Source organism: Chiloscyllium plagiosum, chromosome 10 (assembly GCF_004010195.1).
Source record: "Chiloscyllium plagiosum isolate BGI_BamShark_2017 chromosome 10, ASM401019v2, whole genome shotgun sequence".
NCBI classification, from domain to species: domain Eukaryota; kingdom Metazoa; phylum Chordata; class Chondrichthyes; order Orectolobiformes; family Hemiscylliidae; genus Chiloscyllium; species Chiloscyllium plagiosum.
Window position 1 is genome coordinate 10,993,646 of NC_057719.1, and position 21,770 is coordinate 11,015,415.

At 42.8% G+C, this 21,770-nt stretch overlaps 1 protein-coding gene across 3 annotated transcripts in view; it reads right to left on the minus strand.

Annotated features, from left to right (window-relative positions):
- Nucleotides 1-21,770, minus strand: part of adck1 (aarF domain containing kinase 1) — a 575,359-nt gene that overhangs the window by 157,611 nt on the left and 395,978 nt on the right. For all 3 annotated transcript variants that reach the window (XM_043697036.1, XM_043697034.1, XM_043697033.1), the window contains one exon: nt 18,435-18,584. In XM_043697036.1, the coding sequence (XP_043552971.1) occupies nt 18,435-18,584 (150 nt within the window). The remainder of the gene's footprint in view (nt 1-18,434; nt 18,585-21,770) is intronic.

Below are 21,770 nucleotides of genomic sequence, written 5' to 3' on the forward strand. Positions count from 1 at the left end.
GATGGTTTGGTTTATGCGAAGGTTGGTAGGGTGGAAGGTGAGCACCAGGGGCGTTCTGTCCTTGTTGCGGTTGGAGGGGTTGGGTCTGAGGGCGGAGGTGCGGGATGTGGATGAGATGCGTTGGAGGGCATCTTTAACCACGTGGGAAGGGAAATTGCGGTCTCTAAAGAAGGAGGCCATCTGGTGTGTTCTATGGTGGAACCGCTCCTCCTGGGAGCAGATACGGCGGAGGCGGAGGAAGTAAATGCTAGCCTAGCCATCGATAACATTACACAGGCCCTCAGCTAAAGACAATGGTGAGAAACATGAACCAAGAACTTGTAGGTAGGCCCCTGACTTCAAAGCAAGTAATACCTTCAAATCCCTGTCCTGGAAATCTTAGGCTGTACTCATACAGTCATAGAGCTCTACAGCATAGAAACAGGCCCTTCAGCCCAACATGATAATACTACTCCATTTTCACAATTAATCTAGTCCCATTTGCCTGCATTTTTTCCATTTCCTTCCTTACTAATCCCATGCATGTACCTGTCTTAATATTTCTTAAATGATGAAACTGTACGGGCCTCCATCACTACCTCTGGAAGCCCTTTCTAGACACTCACCATCCTCTGTGTGGCCCTTTTTGTTTCTCTCCCCTTCACCAGTAGTGCCTTTTTAGGCAACTAGTCTGTTTTAAAGAGTATTACTTTCATTTATGCTTGGATGTTATTCAGAGGTTCTTACAGAGTGCTCAAATTCTCCTTATCTGTACAGGCAGTGGTCCTTGAGGGGGGAAGTGGGTGCCAACTTTCTGATTTATGTCCTGGATTTCTCAACAGATACATTGAGTCGACAACAGTATCTCAAATTATCATTGCGATAGAAATGAAGAGAGAGGCTCATAGGATACCCTTGGATGTTGAATGAAAGCTGGGCAGTAAGATTCAGATTGGAAGAGGGGAAACAATTGTAGCCTAGATGACAAATAGGCAAAACCCACAAGTAAACGTCCTCCTCTGTAACTTTACACGGTACATTGGATAGACACTTCAGATGGTTCTGCAAAGAGAAATGGGGGTATCAGGTTTGAGGGGACCCTGACAAGGTTCCATCAGTGTTATATATTGTTAGAGAAAACATAAACCAGGCAGCTGAAAGCAAAGCTCTAGTCAGTCAATCAGCACAGGAACTATAAACAGGTGCAGGTTTGAGACTGGAAATGTTAAAATACCCCTGTTCCTGGAATGGAGACTGAACTATGAATCAGCACTGGTCGAGAACTTTTACATTCTCTCTGTTGTTCAATAATCTTCGGCAGAAACTGAACACTTTGGGGGCAATCCCAATAAACCAAGCCAGGTGACTAACAACTCCCAATGAATGATAAAGAATAATGAAGGAAACTGCAAATTTGAAATAAAACTATCATTGCTGCAAATCTAATTGGATGGATATTTCAAAGAGCTGGGATAGACACAATAGGCTGAATGGTCTCCTTGATAATTTTAAAATGTTAAAATTCTGCGATTTCAAGAGGATCATTCCATCAAATCCACTGCCTCCACCAGAAATTTTAACTTGTCTTCTTCACTTTTCAGATACTGACAGATGCACAAGGGACTCCCTTCCAGAGGCTCTCTGGCCACACACAGCAGGCAGTTAAACTTTACCTGACGTACTATGAGACTCTGATCATCGTTAAAGCTGGGAATAAGGCAAATACTTTTCACAAAATCTCCAACGATCCCTGAAAGCCGAGTGGTTATTAGATGTCTTAGTGGGGGATTGCGGATGTGACCCCAAACACCAGACAGACATCAAATGCCTCAAAATGAATCGTGGAATTTCTTCAGCAAAGTCTAACAGCCACGAAGTAACTAAAATAGAAACTTGGGTCAGGTTATGATCATAAAACAGGATGTCAATTTAACACCGTGCTGGCTGTCAGTCGATCCCACTGTAATACGGTGCCTCAGTCTCAGAATCAATGTGCAGTGACAAGCAGAACAGTAGACAATCCCAAAGGACAGAGGAGATGGGTTGAACTGCAGAAAAGCAATTGAGGGAAACATTTCAGAATCACATTCCAGCTCAGATGGGTAGCTTGTCACGATAGCTAGAGTTCTGAGAAACTGTCACAGTAACAGCAACCTTCTCCGCTAAAATGAAAATTGTCTCAAGTTAATAGGCTTTTCCAGGAATGCGTTTTCCTTCAGGGCAGCAGGTCTCAAGGTTTGATATTGAAAGTAATACATTTCATGTCTCACGCTTCTTGCAAAATGAGCCTGATCAACTTAAACGGTCATATTTGTTTCATGCCTAGTAATAGGCAGAGAATTGTTGTACAATTGTCTATATATACCCAGTTCGTTAAAGGATAAGCTCTCTACCTTACCAATAGAAAAAAGCTGAATGGTGTTCTTTACCTAACATATTCATATCTGTGCTGAATCTTTGAAAGAACTGTCCAGTGATGAAGGATTTATGTGGTTTGGTTGTGTTGCTGCCTTCTTTTTCCTTCATTGTCAGGATGTCTCAGCTCATCTGCAGAAACCTCATTCACAACTTTGTTAATTCAACATTTGACTCTTTCAATGTATTCTTGGCCAGACCCCCATATTCTGTACTCCCTAAACTCGAGATAATCCGACTGCCTGTGCTCTTTGTCATGGTAAGTGCCGTTCTCCCTGTCCTCATTAACCCACCTGAGGGAATTGAGGGAAACATTTCAGAATCACATTCCAGCTCAGATGTGTAGCTTGTCACGATAGCTAGAGTTCTGAGATGTGTAGCTTGTCACATCAAGTTTAGGGAGTAATCAAGCAATGTTCGATTTTAAAAATTCTCAAACTTGTTTACAAATCCCTCCATAGCCTTGACTCTTCCTACCAGTGTATTCTCCCCAAGCCCGACAACCCTCCAAGATACTTGTGCTCACCTAAGTCTAGCCTCTTCACCATCTCCAACTTGCGATGCTTCGCCATGCTTGAACTTGCCTTCAGATTCCTAGGCTTGAAACTTGGAAATCTGCTTCTTAAAACACTCATTGTCCAACATTTTTGTTACCCTTTAAGAAGCTCCTTAAAAATTTGACAAAGATTTCAGCCACTTGCTTTAATATCGCTTTACGTGCTGCATGCTAATTTCTCTTCAAAACTCTCTGCAAAGATCCTTGGAAATATTTTATTATATTAACGTTGCTACATAAATGTAGGTTGCTGTTGTTGGATGGAAGTTAGCCACATCTTCCTCCCAATGGTTTCAGATCCAACAGAACTTCACCAAAGATCTTCAGACAGCACCTTCCAAACCCACGATCATTTCCATCTAGAAGGACAAGGGCAGCAGATGCATGGGAACATCATCACCTTCAAGTTCCCTTCAAGCCACTCACCATTCTGACTTGGAAATATATCACTCTTCCTTCATTGTAACTGGGTCAACATCCTGGAATTCCCTCCCTAAGGGCATTGTGGATCAACCCACAGCAGGTGGACTGCAGCAGTTCAAGAAGGCAGCTCACCTCCATCACCATAAGACCATAAGACATAGGAGTGGAAGTAAGGCCATTCGGCCCATCGAGTCCACTCCGCCATTCAATCATGGCTGATGCGCATTTCAGCTCCACTTACCAGCGTTCTCCCCGTAGCCCTTAATTCCTCTAGACAACAAGAATCTATCAATCTCGGCCTTGAAGACATTTAGCGTCCCGGCTTCCACTGCACTCCGTGGCAATGAATTCCACAGGCCCACCACTCTCTGGCTGAAGAAATGTCTCCGCATTTCTGTTCTGAAATGACCCCCTCTAATTCTAAGGCTGTGTCCACGGGTCCTAGTCTCCTCGTCGAACTGAAACAATTTCCTAGCATCCACCTTTTCCAAGCCATGTATTATTTTATACGTCTCTATTAAGTCTCCCCTAAATCTTCTAAACTCCAACGAATACAATCCCAGTACCCTCAGCCGTTCCTCATATGTTAGACCTGAAATAGAATGCGATTGAATCCATGTTCTGCTTTTGTTGTTCTTTGCAGATCTATTTTTAACATTGTTATATAATGTAATGTATGAAACACATCCAGTGGTATGAACTTTAAGTGGATTTACTGAAGTTATTAAACTGACCGTTGCTGCAGAGTCATCTGCACAATAGCCCAGTTATACTACAAAATAACTTCAATTTCACATTTAACCAGAAAAGGGCCTGATCATGAAAAATGCTTTTTTTGTTGTATGTAAATTGCTACAAGCTACCTTTAATTTGGCTACTTATTAAGAAATCACACAATCACATATTGAAACAATTATTTAACCTTTATAGAATGTAACAAGCAAAATAAGACTCCTCAAGTAAGCAAGTCAAGCCTCACAACTCAGCTTGGCTATTACCTGATTAATGATGGAATTTAGCTACGATTCCAACAAATAGTGTCTGTCTCTGGGTGTGTTCAGGCTTCAACCCTTCTGCAACTTCATTCTCCAAAGCTCTGCTCCTGAGGAACCCTGGAGTTGAATTCCTCAAGTTTGTGGTGTGACACATTATTAATGATCCTTTAAATTCTTTCATCTAAGATATTGTAAATCTGCAGCCTGTTTTCTGAGAAATAGCTTCCTTGTTCCTTGTACCTTTCTTGAACAAGGGGGTTACAACAGCCATCTTCCAATCATCTGGGACCTTTCCTGACTCCAGTGACTCTTGAAAGATCTCAACTAATGCCTCTGCTATTTCCTCAGCCACCTCTCTCAGAACTCTAGGGTGTATCCCATCGGGGCCAGGAGATTTATCAATTTTAAGACTTTTTAACTTTTCTAGCACTATCTCTTTCATAATGGCAACCATACTCAACTCAGCCCCGTGACACCCTTTAATTTTTGGGATATTACTCATGTCTTCCACTGTGAATACTGACGCAAAGTACTTGTTAAGTTCTCCTGCTATTTCCTTATCTCCCATCACTAGGCTTCCTGCATCAGTTTGAATGGCCAATTAAAGCCAGCAATACCCACATCCCACACAAAATGAAAAGAACAGTCTTCATCAAATAGCTTACGAAATTAAGAGTATATGAATTATAAATGCATTTAATTGCATGTAGGTTTGGTAAATTCACTCATGGGATATCAGCATTGTTGGCCAGATCAGTACTTATTGCCTATCCCTAATTGCCCAGAAGGAGGTTAAGAGTCAGCCATGTTGCTAGAGTCTAAAGTCACATGTAAGCCAGGACAGGTAAGCTAAAGATTGCAGATTGCCTGCCTTGAAAGATAAAGTGAACCAGATGGGGTTTTTTTGATAATTGACATTGGCTGCCATTAGACTAATTTTTTTTTAAATTCCAGAATTTTATTGAATTCAAATTTCACCATCTGCCCCAGCTCAATTTGAACTCATGCTCCTAGAACATTAGCCTAGGGTTCTGGGTGAATAGCCAGTGGTGTTACACCGCTGTCTCTTCTAAAGCACATCAACTGCACATTCACTTGTGCCTCTTTGGAAGGAACAGATTGAAACTGTCAATTAAAAGCAAAATACCGCAGATGCTAGAAACCTGAAATGAAAACAGGAAAAGCTGGAGAAACTTAGCAGGATTGGCAGCATTTGTGAACAGAAAACCAGAGTTAACATATCAGAGATACAGTTTTAACTCAGTTTATCTCCCAGATGCTGCCAGACCTGCTAAGTTTCCCCAGCAATTTCTGTTATTTTATTTCTGATTGAGTGAAGATGTACATGTTTGTAATGTGCATCTCTGTGAATAAATGGTCATGAAAATATGTAGACATTGGCTCCAGTTCTCTCCTATACTATTCAGCTTTCTCTAATACATCACACACGTACACTTTCCCAGCTTCTTGTAGCACTGAATATGTCATCACCTGTACCAAAAGCCCATCATCACCAGAGTTCCAGTCCCAGCATTTCAAAACCTGTTACCATCATCCCCATGTAGCCCCCCCTCAGACTTCCTGTTCTATAACTTCTCAGTCCAAGGTGCCGAACAAGAGTTGGGATTCCCAAACCTTGGGCTGTGACCCCAGTGAAGTTACGAGCTCCAAGCTAACAATGACTGTCTTGATACCTCAGACTGAACATTAACAGCTGCAAGGTCCCTTTAAATCCAAATGTTTTTTTCTTGGAGTGGCCTGGTGGCTCAGTGGTTAGCACACCTGCCGCACAGCACCAGAGACCTGGGTTCAATTCCACCCTTGGGTGACTGTGTGGAGTTTGCATATTCTCCCTGTGTCTACTTGGGTTTCTTTGGCTGCTCCAGTTTCCTCCCATAGTCCAAAGATGTGCAGGTTAGGTGGATTAGTCATGGGAAATGCAGAGTTACAGGGATAAGTGTGGGCATAGTTCTGGATGGGATGCGCTTCAGAGGGTCAGTGTGGACTCGATGGGCTGAATGGCCTACTTCGACACTGTAGGGATTCTTTTATTCTATAATGGTCAGAGCTTTGTGACCTGATTACTGTTGCAAAAAGTGTCCACAGACCCCGAAATAAGTAGGGCAGGTAGGAAAGGTGGTTAAAAACTTCCCTCATTATCCGACGTACAGAATACAAAACCAGGGAACTGTATAAAATGCTGGCTAGGCCACAGTTTTGGTCACGTTATAGGAAGGATGTGATTACACAAGCGCGGGTGCAGAGGAGATTCACCAGGATGCTGCCTGCACTGAAGGGCACTGCCTGGAGGGTCCGAGCCCTGAAGTAAGATTGGAGAGCCAGGAGTTGTATTGTTGGTTGAGAAAGGATCTGGTAGAGGTGTAGCAGATTCTGAGGGGCTTGGACAGGGTGGGTAGGAAAGTACGTTTTCAACCAGCAGAGTGGTCAATAACCTGGGGCAAAGATTTAAGGTCAGTGGTAGATGACTAACAAGGACAGTCAGAAGAAATGTTTTCACCCAGAAGGTGGTGGGTGTCCAGAACCCACTGCTTGAAAGTGTGTTTGAAGCAACACTCTCAAAACATTCAAGCCATATTTAGATATAGACTTGTGTCTCCATAGTCTCTAGGGCAATGGGATTTGTGTTGTTAGATCTTTGTTGACTACAGTGAAAATGATGGGTCAAATGGCCTCATTCTATGCTGCAAACACCAATGAATCTATGAGTGAGAAGATAGGTATGCATTTTGTTTCAAATTCCCAAAATGGTGAGCTTCTTCCATTCCCCACACCCTCACCTGAACTTAGCTCTCCCTGTTTCCAAGGCATTAGAATGGAGACAACAGGGAATGTTTTGAGACGCACTAAACCAGTGTGTTACTAAACACACTGAGCCATGAAATGGGGTGCTGGGATAAGTGATCAAAGATTTAGATTTAAATCAGCAATATAAAGAAGACAAATCTTAGGGACTGGGCAGCTCATGGAAATTGGTGATGCACCAGGCTGAAATGGAAGAGTGCAGAGATGCTAGACGGCGGTGGGGCAGTATCGGGTGTCGAGATCATCATGGGTTCGGCCACTGAATGGTTTAAGAACATGGATGAGAATTTTAAAAGTTGAGGTGCTGTTATACCAGGGCCAAATATAGTCTGTGAGAATAGTGGGAGGATAAGTTAACTTGTGGTGTAATGGCCTTTGACTCAGATGCAATACCAGTAAGAATAATTTTCAATTAGTGCAAAAGCTTTGGTGAACTAATTTCTTTTTCAAAGTTTGTTTAGAAAACCAATATTGTATCACTCACAAAGGGAGCAATTACATTTTTTTCGAGAAACAAGAAACACTAATCCATGTGATCTGGCAAACCTTAACCTGGAAGCAGTACCAACAGGAAGTTAAAATAAGGAGGTTGTGTGGCAGAAAGACAAAAAGGGAGGAGCTGGTCAGCAAGTCCAGTTAGAGAGCTGGAGTCTAAAGGGTTATAAAGCCTGTGTCAGACTGCTGCTACTGTTTGGTTTACTTTTGAGAGGTTGAAGCTTCAGAATTAGCAATACCATGTTAAGGTTAAGGTAGTTTTGCTAGAGCTGGAAATGTGTTGCTGGAAAAGCGCAGCAGGTCAGGCAGCATCCAGGAATAAGGGCTTATGCCCGAAACGTCGATTCTCCTGTTCCCTGGATGCTGCCTGACCTGCTGCGCTTTTCCAGCAACATATTTCCAGCTCTGATCTCCAGCATCTGCAGACCTCACTTTCTCCTCGTAGTTTTGCTAGATACTGGCCACTGTGACCAAAGGGAGCTAAGGGTTGAGAGGATCAGAAATAAGTGTGGAAGACTGCAAAGATATAATCTGTTCCCATAGACACTACAGCCTGCGGAGAATTGGCAACATCCTTGAAGGAGTCGGGCAGGAATTCTGTTTGTGGGTGATCCAAGCTTGGAAGGACAGTGTGACTGAAATTAATGCTGTATCGTGGAGTGGGCTTCTGAGAAGATCTGCAAGATCCATTAGTTGTTCCATGCAATTTGAAGTTATGCCAACTACAATTTGCCTGTTTACTTATACTTCATTTACATTGATTCTGATTAAGCTGAAAGTACAAATTAACTTAAGCAAAATTCCAAAGAATCCCCATCGTGTAGAAGCCAGCCATTCGGCCAAACAAGTCCACACTGACCCTCCGAAAAGGATACCACTCTATCCTTGTAACCCTGCATTTCCCATGGCGAATCCACCTGACCTGCACATCTTTGGACTGTGGGAGGAAATCGGAGCACCTGGAGGAAACCCACACAGACACGGGGAGAATGTGCAAACTCCACACAGACTGTCACCCGAGGCTGGAATCAAACCCAGGTCCCTGATGCTGTGAGACAGCAGTGCTAACCACTGAGCCACCGTGCTGCCCATCTTGTTTGGTCATTTCTTCATTTGGGGGTGTTTGGTAAATTTGATTCTTTTGGATCATGGATCCCTATCCAGAACAAGAAGAAGCAGTGTTTTGTATAAGCTAAAGATAAAGATGGGAGGGAGGGAGACCGGGAAAGTACTGAATTAGAATGAGTCTGGATGAGACGACAAAGACATTTAATAAGCATTTACCAACAATAGCTGGCGAGGAGATAACTGCCCTTGTGCAATTTGGATAGTACTGAGGGAGGGAAAACTACAAAGCAATTCAAAGGAAAGTTCAAAGAACTGAAATCCACCAAATCTGTTGCATTCAATGTCTATTGTACTGCCATAAATAGCTCTTGTCACAGCAGGTCTGTCAGAATCTGAAAGGTAGGTGAAACCTCCACAACCAATACATTGACAGATTTACTGCGTACTTTCAGTATCTATAACTGTCCCAGAATTAGTGAGATTGTTTTTTTCCACTTGTCTGGAGATTAGGCACAGCCCCAAACTGTGGACAATCAGTCAGTGCAGAAGTGCAGCGGAAGGGGAGACCCATGTAAACTAAATTCACAACAGCAGACACAATAACTGCTTGGTAATGCTGTATCTGTCCTGGCCAGTCAACTGGCAAAAGTAGACACGATTGCAACAGAATGGTCAGGCAGACTCAACACATTGATTTTGCTGTTGAAGCTATTTTAAAAGGCATTGGATGCTACAGGACCATGCAGTATCTGTAAACTCACTTCAGAATCCAATCTGTACTTTGCGCCTCACTCTAGTCAAATAGATATTGGCAATTTTCTAAACAGTGAGTACTCCTTGAGGCACTCATCTTCCAGTTTTATGCTTGTCTTTTCCATTCCTATATTCCTAGCTGTTGCCTTTCATGTTCCCACTCTATTCCTCTCTCTGCCTTTGCACCTTGTGCACAGTGCACATATAGTCTATAGTTTATGTAATTTCGTCATTGTTTTCAGATCCTTGCATGGCCTCATCCTCATCCCTTGATATACCCATAATCTTACAATTCCCAGCTGTTTAGCCCGAGACTCCTTCAATGCTGGCTACTTATTTGTCAAGCGCTATTACAGACCTTTATTTCAGCTGACTAAATCTAAATTCTGAAATTCACTCCATAATCCTCTTCATTTTTCAGATATTCCTGAAGTGGCACTCCACTTGACTTGTGTCTCTGGGGTCAAAATGTTGGTTCCTTTCTCTAATTTCTCTCTATGTGATGAGTTGTCAAATAGTCTTTGATAACACTCCTGTGAAGCATTTAACAATGTTAAACAAGCTACAGAATTTCAGGTTCATGCCACTGAATGTCTTTGCAAAGCAACATTACAAAAGGCCTACCCGCCACCACAAGTGAAAGATTCCCCACTGCGATATTTGTAAAAAGAGCAAGTGAGTTATTCCTAGTGGCCCAGTCAATATTTATCCCTCATTCAACATCAGAAATACAAATTATCTGATCATTGCAGCATTGCTGTTTGTAGAACTTGTCAAACGCAATCTGCATGTTACATTTCCAACAGCAGTACAATTCAAAAACATTTCATTGGATATAAAATGCTTTGGGATATCCAGTACTCGTGAAATGGTGCTTTATGAACTGTGTTGCAAGTGCAGTGTGTATGTATATATATAGGATACATAAATATCCTTTACGTTAGATTTTGGAATTTCAACTGGTGGCATGTAAGTGTTCTGTGTTTGTGAAGAGGTTTAATGATTAACTGTAAATATTTCTCTAGACACTATGATTTCTTTTGAACTTCTGTCAGGGATAAAAACTTGCTGGAGAGTAATGGACTTTATGGAGGATTTCATAGAATCAGTGTGGAAATAGGCCCTTTGGCCCAATACGTCCACACCAACCCTCTGAAGACCCTCCCACCCAAACCCATTCCTCTACATTTATTGCTGACTAATGCACCTAACCTACATACCCCTGAGCACTATGGGCAATTTAGTATGGCCAATTCACCTAATCAACACATCTTTGGATTGTGGGAAGAAACCAGAGCACCCGGAGGAAATCCACACAGAAAGTCGACCAAGGCTGGAATCGAACCTGGGTCCCTGGCACTGTGAGGCAGCAGTGCTAACCACTGAGCCACCATGCTGAACTTTAGTTCCCATTAGGTGAATTTCCTGAGCAGGGTTAAAAAGTTAAGCATCAAGTTTAAAATAGAAGGATCCAGAAAGGATTTTTTTTATAGGGAAAAAAAGCCATAGGTTCAAGAGAGCCATTTTGGATTCAGTTTGCAGCGGTCTTGGCTGAAGCTGCAAAAGATGGTTTCTCCTCAAGAACAGAGATGGTTTAGAACTGGTGAGGAATATGTTATGTTAATGTAAGGAGTCAGATGAACGTTCCAGACCAGAAGACAGAAAAACATATTTGACCTCATCCTTACCAATTTGCTGGCTGCAGATGCATCTGTCCATAATCTGTCCGTGATAGTATCGGTAAGAAGAACCACCACACAGTTCTTGTGGAGACAAATTCTCATCTTCACAGCGAGAGTAGCCTTGGTCGTGTTACATGGCACTATCGCCGTGCTAAATGAGACAGACTTTGAACAGATCTAGCAACTCCAGATTGTGCATCCGCGAGGAACAGTGGGTTATCAATAACAACAGAATTGTACTCCAACACAAATGCAAACTCATAACATATCCCCTACTCAACCACTACCATAAAACCAGGGAACAAATCCTGGTTCAATGGAGGGTATAGGAGAGCATGCCAGGAGCAGCACCAGGAATACCTACAAGTGAGGCGTCAACCTGGTGAAGCATAAGCAGCCTGTGATAAGCAGAGCTAAGAGAGCGCACAACCAACGAATCAGAGCTAAGCTCTGCAGTCCTGCCACATCCATCATGAATTAAACAACTGACTAGAGAAGAAAGCTCCAAAAATATCCCTCCTCAATAGCGGAAAAGCCCATAACATCAGTAAGATAAGGCTGAAGTATTTACTGCAATCTTCAGCCAGAAGTGCCAAGTGGATGATTCATTTCAGCCTCCTCCCATGGTCCCCAACATCACAAATACCAACCTTCAGCCAATTTGAATCACTCCATGTAATATCAAGAAATGTTTGGAGACACCAGATATTGTAAAGGTTATGGGCTTTCACAACATTCCAGTAATAGTTCTAAAGACCTGTGCTCCAGAACTTACTGCTCCCCTTGCGCAGCTCTTCCAGTACAGTTACAACACTGGCATCTAGTTGACAATGTGCAAAATTGCTCAAGTATGTTCTGCACACAAAAAGCAGAACAAATGCAACCTAACCAATTACCACCCCATCAGTCTACTCCAGATCATCAGTAAAGTGATGGAAGGGGTCATCAACAGTGCTATCCAGCAGCACCTGCTCAGCAATATCCTGCTCAGTGATGCTCAGTTTGGGTTCCACCAGGGCCACTCAGCTCCTGAATTCATTACAGCCTTGGTTCAAACATGGACAAAAGAGCTGAATTCCAGAGGTGAAGTGAGACAGCCCTTGACATCAAGGCTGTATTTGACCAAGTGGCATTAAGGAACCCTAGCAAAACTGGAATCATTGGGTATTGGGGCAAACTCTCCACTGGTTGGAGTCACACCTGGAACATAGGAAGATGGTTTAGTTGTTGGAGGTCAGTCATCTCAGCTCCAGAATATCCCTGCAGGATATTCCTCAGGATAGTGCCCAAAGGCCAGCTGCTTCATTAATGACCTTCCCTCCATCATAAAGTCAAAAGTGGGGATGTTCACCGATGATGCACAATGTTCAGAACCATTCGCCACTCAGATACTGAAGCAGTCCATGTTGAAATGCAAAAGATCTGAACAATATCCAAGCTGCATTGACAAGTGGCAAATAACATTCATTCCACACAAATGCCAGACAATAACCATCTCCAATAAGAGACAATCTAACCACCAACTGGACTCGCTAAATAAACACAGTATGTACAAGAGCAGGTCAGAGGCTAGGAATACTCCAGTGAGGAACTCACCTCCTGACTCCCCAAATCTGTCCACCATCTACTAGGCACAAGACAGGAGAGGGATGGAATACTCCCCATTTGCCTGGATGAGTGCAGCTCCAACAACACTCAAAAAGTTTGACACCATCCAGGATAAAGCAGCCCCCTTGATTACCACCACACCACATTCCCTCCATCACCAATACTTATTAGCAGCAGTGTGTACTATCTCAAAGATGCACTGCAGAAATTCACCAGAGATCCTTAGACAGTATCTTCCAAAGCCATGACCACTTCCATCTCGAAGAACAAGAGCAGCAGATACACGGGAACATGACCACCTCCTGCAAGTTCCCCTCCAAACCATTCACCATCCTGATTTGGAAACATATCGCCGTTCTTTTACTGTTATTGGGGTCAAAATCCTAGAATTCCCTTCCTAAAGGCATTGTGGGTCAACTTGCAGCACATGAACTGCAGCAGTTCCAAGAAGGCAGTTCAGCACCACCTTCTCAAGGGGCAAATAGGGCTGGCAGCTGGCCAGCCCAGTGACGTCCACATCCCCAAAACACATTCAAAATAAATGTTTGGTTTATATTCTGAAGAGTTATTTGAAGCTGAGAAAGTCTAAGCTCAAGTATAAAGTCTCTGAGCAAAAGGCTTTGAGACTCTCAAGACCAGGAACTAAAGCCAGAGTTAGGTCATGCCTATAAATGTGTTAGAGAAGGGAAATCTCTCTGAATGTCATAAAGGAATACCATTGAGGTTATTGAAATTGCATTTTTACTGTTTCTAAATCTTTAAACTTGAGTTATGTGTAAATAGTCTACATTATTCTATTTTTCTTTATTTCTTCTTGTAATAAACCTCTGACTTATTGTTAAAATGAAAATTTTGCGTATTTGTGATTCATTCAAAAGTTATCTCATTAAAACCAAAACAAAACCGAATATGATCTGTCAAGCCAGGTTTCAGTTTGGGATCTAATTTGACAGCACAGTGGCTCTGTGGTTAGCTCAGCTGCCTTAAAGCGCCAGGGATCTGGGTTCAATTCCAATCTCAGGCAACTGTCTGTGTGAAACTTACACATTCTCCCTGTATCTGTGTGGGTTTCTACCAGGTGCTTCAACTTCCTCTCACAGTCTAAAATAGGTGGATTGTCCATAGTGTTCAAGGATGTGTAGATTGGGTGCATTATCTCCGGGAAATGCAGGGTTACTGGAATGGGAGAATGGGTCTGGGTTGGATGTTCTTTGGAGGGTCAGTGTAGACATAGAGTCATAGAGATGTACAGCACGGAAATGGACCCTTAGGTCCAACTCGTCCATGCCAACCAGATATCCCAACCCAATCCCTTTTGCCAGCACATGGTCCATATCCCTCAAAACCCTTCCTATTCATATACCCATGCAGATGCCTTTTAAATGTTGCAATTGTACCAGGCTCCACCACTTCCTCAGGCAGCTCATTTCATACATACACCACCCTCTGCATGAAAAAATTGCCCCTGAGGTCTCTTTTATGTCTTTCCTCTCTCACCCTAAACCTATGTGCACCAGTTCTAGACATCCCCACCCCAGGGAAAAGACCTTGCCTGCCCCTCATGATTTTATAAACCTTTAACAAGGTCATCTCTCAGCCACCAATGCTCCCGTGAAAACAGCCCCACCTATTCAGCCTCTCCTTATAGCTCAAATCCTCCGACCCTGGCAATATCCTTGTAAATCTTTTCTGAACCCTTTCAAGTTTCACAACATCCTTCTGATAGGAAGGAGACCAGAATTGCATGCAGTATTTCAAAAGTGGCCTAACCAATGTCCTGTACAGCTGCAACATGACCTCTCAACTCTGATACTCAATGCTTTGACCAATAAAGGAAAGCATACCTTGTCAAACACCTTACTGAAGTCCATATAGTTCATGTCTACCACTCTGTCCTCATCAATCCTCAAAAAACTCAATCAAGTATGTGAGACATGATTTCCCACGCACAAAGCCATGTTGACTATCCCTAATCAGTCCTTGACTTCCCAAATACATGCAAATCCTATCCCTCAGGATTCCATCCAACAACATGCCACCACCGATATCAGGCTCACTGGTCAATAGTTCCCTGGCTTTTTCTTACCACCCTTCTTAAACAGTGGCGCCACATTAGTCAATCTCCAGTCTTCCGGCACCTCATCTGTGACTATCTATGATACAAAATCTCAGCAAGAGGCCCAGCAATCACTTCGCTAGCTTCCCACAGAGTTCTAGGGTACACCAGATCAGGTCCTGGCGATTTATCCACCTTTATGCGTTTCAAGACATCCAGCACTTCCTTCTCTGTAATCTGGACCTTTTGCAAGATGTCATCATCTATTTCCCTACAGTCTATATCTCCCATGTCTTTTTCCACAGTAAATACTGATGTAAAATACCCTTTTAGTATCTCTCCCATTTTCTGCGGCTCCACACAAAGGACGCCTTGCTGATTTTTGAGGACCCTATTCTCTCCCTAGTTACCCTTTTGTCCTTAATGTATTTATAAAATTGTTGGCCGAATGGCCTGATTCTGCACTGTGGGATTCTATGATTAGCCAGTAACAACATCAGCTGGGGTTATAACAAAATGCAAAGTTTTCTTTCTTTCTCGCTTAATGCTTATATCAGTTTTTTTTATTCTTTCATGGGATACGGGCATCACTTACTCGGCCAATATTCCTAATTGCGCTTGGCAAGGTGGTAATGAGCCACCTTCTTATTTACTGCTGTTCAGATGGTACAGGCTCCACACATAGTGCTGTTAGGGAGCAAGTTTCAGAATTCTGATGCAGTGTTATGCTGAAGAAACAATATACTTCTAAGTAAAGACGGTACAAGTCTTAAAGGGGAGCCTACAGGTTGAGGCATTTCTATGTGTCTGCTGCCCTTGTGCTATTGAGCGGTAGAGCTCATGGGTTTGGCTCCAGTGCAACAGTGCCCCTCTTGATAAAACACACTGTTCAAACTGTGCACAGGTAGTGCAGACAGCAAATATTTAAGTCTGTGTTTGGCATACTGATCAAGTGAACTGCGATTGAATATCAAAGGATACTGATTATATCCAGGCTTGTTGGAGATAGTCATTGCCTGGTGCTTGTGTGGTGCAAATGTTACTTACTACTTATTAGCCCAGGCCTGGATATTGTCCAGGTCTTACTGGAATTTGAACATGGCCTGCTTCAGTATTAGAGGAGTTGTGAATGAAACTAACCAGGGTAGTATCATCAGCAAATATCATCACTTCTGACCTTATGATGGAGAGAAGATCATTGATGAAGGAGATGAAGATGGTTGAATTCAGGACACTGGAGTTGAAAAGGGTGGCGCTGGAAAAGCATGCCAGGTCAGGCAGCATTGAAAGAGCAGGAGAGTCAATGTTTTGGACATCAGGACTTCATCGGGAATGTGGAGGTGGAGGGGAAATAAGAGATAAATTGGGAGGGGGTAGGGGGCGGGAGTAGGCCGGAAGGTGCTATGTGGATAGGTGGGATTGTGATAGGTCAGTAGGGAGGATGGACCGGATAGCTGGTAAGGAGGATGTACAGGTAGGACAGTTCAACAAGGTGGTGTCGAGCTGAAAGGGTGTGTAACTGGGATGAGGTGGGTGGGGGTGTGAGGGGGAATGATTTGGAAACTAATGAAGTCGATGTTGATGCCATGTGGTTGAAGGGTTCCATGGTGGAAGATGAGGCATTCTTCCTCCAGTTGGCAGGTGGCTTGTATCTGGTGGTGAAGGCGGCCCGGGACGTGCATATCCTTGGGGATATCTGGTTAGCATGGACGAGTTGGACTGAAGGGTCTGTTTCTGTGCTCTCTATGACTCTATGAGTGGGAGGGGGAGTTGAAGTGGTTGACCACAGAGTGGTGGGGTTGTTTGGTGCAGGTGCTCAGGACACTATCCTGAGAAACTGTTACTGTGATGACCTGGGAGTAAGATGATTGGCCTACCACAACTACAACCATTTACCTTTGTGCCAAGTTTTCCCAGAGTTTTCAGCAGAGACCTTCTCCCGACCAATTCCCATTGATTACAGTTTTGCTTGAGCTCCCCGGCGCCACACTCAGCCAAATGCTGCCATAACATTAAAGGCAGCCACTCTCACGTGACCTCTGGAGGTCAGTTCCTTTGTCCATTTTTGAACCAAGGCAGTTATGAAATTAGGAGCCATGATGGCATGGTGGAACCCAAACTGAGTATCAGTGAGCAGGTTACTGTAAGTCAGCTTTTCCATCGCTTTGCTGATGATTGAGAGGAAACTAATGTGGCAGTAATTGGCCAGGTTGGATTTGTCCCGCTTTCTTTCAAGCAGGCATACTGGGCAATGTTCCACATTGTTGGATAGATGTGAGTGTTGTAACAGTACTGGAAGAGCTTGGCGCGGGAAGCAGTAAGTTCTGGAGCACAGATCTTCAGTGCTATTGCGGGAATGTTATCAGAGTCTGTAGCCTTTTTAGTGTTTAGTGCCTTCAGAAACATAGAAAACAGCAGCAGGAGTAGACCATTCAGCCCTTACAACCTGCTCTGCCATTCAATATGGTAATGCTTAAGCATCCAGCTCAGTCCCCTGTTCCTCATACCTTTCAATCCCTTTAGTCCTGATAAATATTTCACATTCTTTCTAGAAAACATTCAATGCTTTGGCCTCAACCACTTTCAGTGTTAGAGAATTCTACAGTTTTGGGGTGAAGAAATTCCTCTTCATCTCAGTCCTAAATGGCCTAGCTCTTACATTTAGACTGTGACTGCTGGATCTGGATACCCTTGAGATTGCAAGGATGTGAATCAAACTGGCTAAAGTCTGGCATTAGTGATGCTGGGAGCCTCAAAAGGAGGCCGAGGTAGGTCATCCATTTGGTACTTCTAGTTAAATATGGCTACAAATGAGATCGCTTAACCCTGCTTATTGCATGCTGTTTTAAATAGTTTGGCACCCAAGTAGACCTTGTTGTAGGTTTATCGGCACTCCACCTTTATCTAAACCTGGTGCTGCTCTAGGCATGCCTTTCTGCACTCTACGGAACCATGGTTCATCCCTTAGCTTGATGGTAAATGGCATAATGGGGTCTATGCTAAGCCAGAGATTACAGCTTGTGGTTGAGTACAATTCTGAAACTATTGTTGGCCCACGTGAACCTCAAGGACACCCTAGTTCCATTCAGCACAGAGGTATGGTGCAACACAAATGTGATAGGGTACGTCCAGTGTGAAGATGACACATTGTCTTCACAAGGAGCATGATGGTTGCTCATATCTATATTGTTCTGCACACTGAGCTACATAAGGAGAAAAAACTTTATAAAAGAGAGATGTATTCTGGAGATCTGAAGCTGGGTCACTGAACCTGAAATGCCACCTCTGCTTTCTCTCCACAGATGCTGCCAGATCAGGTAGGCTTTTTCTAGCAATTTCTGTTTTTGTTAAGGAGTGCCTTAAAAGAGTAAAATGAAATAAAGGGGAGCAGAGATTTTAGGGAGCAAACTCAAGAAGTTAGGATCCAAGCAAGCAGAGGCATGGTTACCAATGATGGTCGAACGAAAACCTCCTGAATGATGCATTCAGATTTTCATGTAGGACTTGAGCCCACAGCCTTCTAACATCAGCCATATCTCGCCTGGCAACACAGAAAAACACCCAACAGATTCGAAGCTTACCTGATACAATCCATGATCCAGCAGAACAATTTCAGTTTTGTTGGTTTGAGTGGACTTTCTGACCAACACATTGCCAGGATGTGGGTCACAATGCACAAAGCCATTTACAAAGATCATTTCGCTGTACATCTTCCCCAGACTTTGAGAAATCTGCAATATAGAAAAGAACGAAATATGGAATGTGACATGAGATTTTGTTGTGTTCAGTAACTATTTCAGAGCAAGCGTCAAATTCTTTCCTTCTCTTGCTTGACTGCCATTCCAGTAATATTTTTCTGAAGAAGCCGTGGCATAAATGACAGCATCTCAGGAACTGGAGGATCTGAGAGGAATTGTCATCCAGTCGGGTTTCAATGCCTTCAGAAGGCAGCAGAATTCTGGTTTAACAGATTCCTGAGCTTTTATCACATGACCTGTCACTTTTGAGCATTCCCTCCTTGTCAATCATCCTTTCTGTCTGTCTTTAAAGCTTTTTCAAATCAATAAATAAATATCTTTTTAAAAATTTAAGAAACAATTTAAGGCAGTTAATAATCAAGTACCCTGTGATAGGTGTGGAGTCACACGTACACCAGACCAAAAAAAAAGACTTCTTAAAGGCCTATATCTTTTGCCTACAAGTCAATATCTGCAGCATTGACAACCCCAATTGAAAATCAGGACAGTCCCCATTTTAACATGAATTATTTTTCTTGAATTTTTCACAGAATGTGCGAGTCACAGGCAAGGTCAGGATTTGTTGCCCATCCTTAATTACCCTTGCATTGAGTGGCGCATTAGGGCCGTATTGGGAGGCAATTAACAATCAAGCACTTTGTGATGGGTCTGGAGTCACATGTACACCAGAGCAGATAAGGACAGCAGTTTTTTTTCCTGAAAGACATTCATTAACCGGAGGGGTTTTTATGTCACTCAAATGATTTACAGTAGCATTGCTGAAGTGAGGTTTACTAATTAAATTCAAAGTCCATTAGCATGGTGGGATTTGAACCCACATCCCTATTAGCCTGGGCCTATAGACTACCAGTCTGTGGATATTACTGCTACAACACCATCTCCCCTGGAGGATGGTTTTTGAATAGTTAAAATCTTGCCTGTCGGAGAAAGTCTGCAAAAAATAAAGCCTGCATAAAATGACAGCCAAATCCCATCCCGAGTCAGTTGACACTTCTGGGTCTATCAACTCCATCAGTAGAAAGCAGTATACCAGCAGAAGCACATTACAAAGCGGAACTCAGATTGCATAGGCTCTAACTTTAAGCAATGTCATTGTCAGGTCTCTGTTCAGAACCAGCACTTTTCACTCTTGATTTGAGTCTGCAATTAAACACTGGCCTTTCAGCGTCAGTAAATAAGAAAGGAGGAGAAGGGGAGCAGCAAAGTGATGATTTCTCTGGCAGCTGTCCATCAGTGGTGTTTTTACTCAGAAAAGTTGGCTTCACCACTTACATACAGATGGCAGTTCTCAAAGCTTGTGGATATGGCTGTATCAATCTACTTCTTATTTTAGACAAAATCAAAGTATTGTCGATGCTGTAAATCAGAAATAAAAACAAAGAAAGGCTGGAGAGCTCAGCAGATCAGGTAGCATGTATGGAGGGAAATCGAAGCAAGCTTTCAGACTGATGGCCTTTGGTCTGAAGATGGAAGGTCAAACTGAAAGCTTAACTCTGTTTTCCTCCAGAGATGCTATCTGACCTGCTGAGCACCTTTTATTTTATCACACATTGCATTATATGATGGTTTCTGACCATGAAGAATCATTTTAAAATTCAGTAGCTCTAAAGAGTATGACACCAGAAATGAATAGGTATGGAAAGGTAGCACAAATAAAAGGCTGAGGAATTTGACAGAGCTCTTAAAATTACAAAAGATTTTGACAGAGTGGACACGGAATAAATGTTTCATTTGTAGTTTTGAGCATAACTGGAGCTCATAAATACAAGGTATTTACAAAGCTGAGATTTGGAAGATTCCTATTCACCTACAGAGTGGTGAAAACGCTGAACTTCCTATCATAGGGATTGGTTGAAACAAATAGCAGACATCACTTAAAGGAAAGCTAGTCATGCGTCTGAGTAAAAAGATTAAAATGTCACAAGTTCAAATCTCACCACAGCAGGTGGTTAAATTTGATTTCAATAAAATATCTGAAATAAAAAGCTCACCTAATGGCAACCATATAACCCCGTTGTCAATTGTGGTAAAAGCCCAAGTAGTTCACTAAAGTCCATTAAGGAAGGAAACCTGCCATCATTGCCTGGTGGTGAATTTAGATGAAGGAAGATGCACCTTTGCTCCATATCCCTTGCTTTCTTATGACTGACTCACAGCGGGGCAACTTCATGACACATTCCCACGGTGATAGCTGAATCCTGATTGTGGTACATAGCAAACATTCTATGGAGCAACTTGTCCCTGTTGTGAAAAAAAGTAGTTATTTATCCAGCTTCCTAGTGTGTCAGGAGCCTGGACTTTGAAGGAAAGTGGTTTCAGAGTGAAGGTTTGCACTTGGAGCCATATGAAGCCTTTTATGAAGTTGCAATGTCCAACTACAATGTGCAGGTCTCCTCAAGGAGAGTTGCAAGCACTTGCTGGAAACAGATTTTTTTTATTATTTTTTGTTCATGGGATGTTGTTCAGCCAGCATTTACTGCTCTCCCCTAAATGCACAGAGGGCAGTTGAGAGTCAGCACTTTGCTGTGGATCTGCAGTCACATGGAGGCCTTATCAGATAAGGACAGTATGTTTCTTTCCCGAAAGGGTATTAGTGAATTGGATGGGTTTTTAAGGCAACGACAATGGTTGCCACGAGGCGAGTTTTTTTATTTCAAATGTTATTGAATTCAAATACCACCATCTGCCATGGTGGGTTTTGAATCCATGCCCCTAGAACCTTAGCCTGAGGTTCCAGATTAGTGGTCCGGTGACATTACCACTACACCACTACCTATGCAACTGGAAGTCTGTTGCCCTGGCAATATGACTGCTGCTATTCTACTGAAAGATGTCTCCATGGTCTTGCTGATGCTCCTGCTGCTGACTTCTTGATAATGCCCACATTGAACAGAAACTGGTCACCAATCCCTAACTGGGTAGGGTTCCTGAGGTGGCATTCTAATTGACTACCTCTGAGAAAACTACATCTGATGCCCATGATCACTTCCAGGTTCCCAAATAGGAACTGGGATCCACCTGGAGAAAATACATTCATTTAACTCTCAAATTTTAAGTGAGTACCAAGTGTGAGCATATAATGCAGGCAAATAGTGCAATGTTGTATTGAAGGAGTGCTGCGAGATGGGCAGTAATACCTATGCATGAGACTTAGCTGTT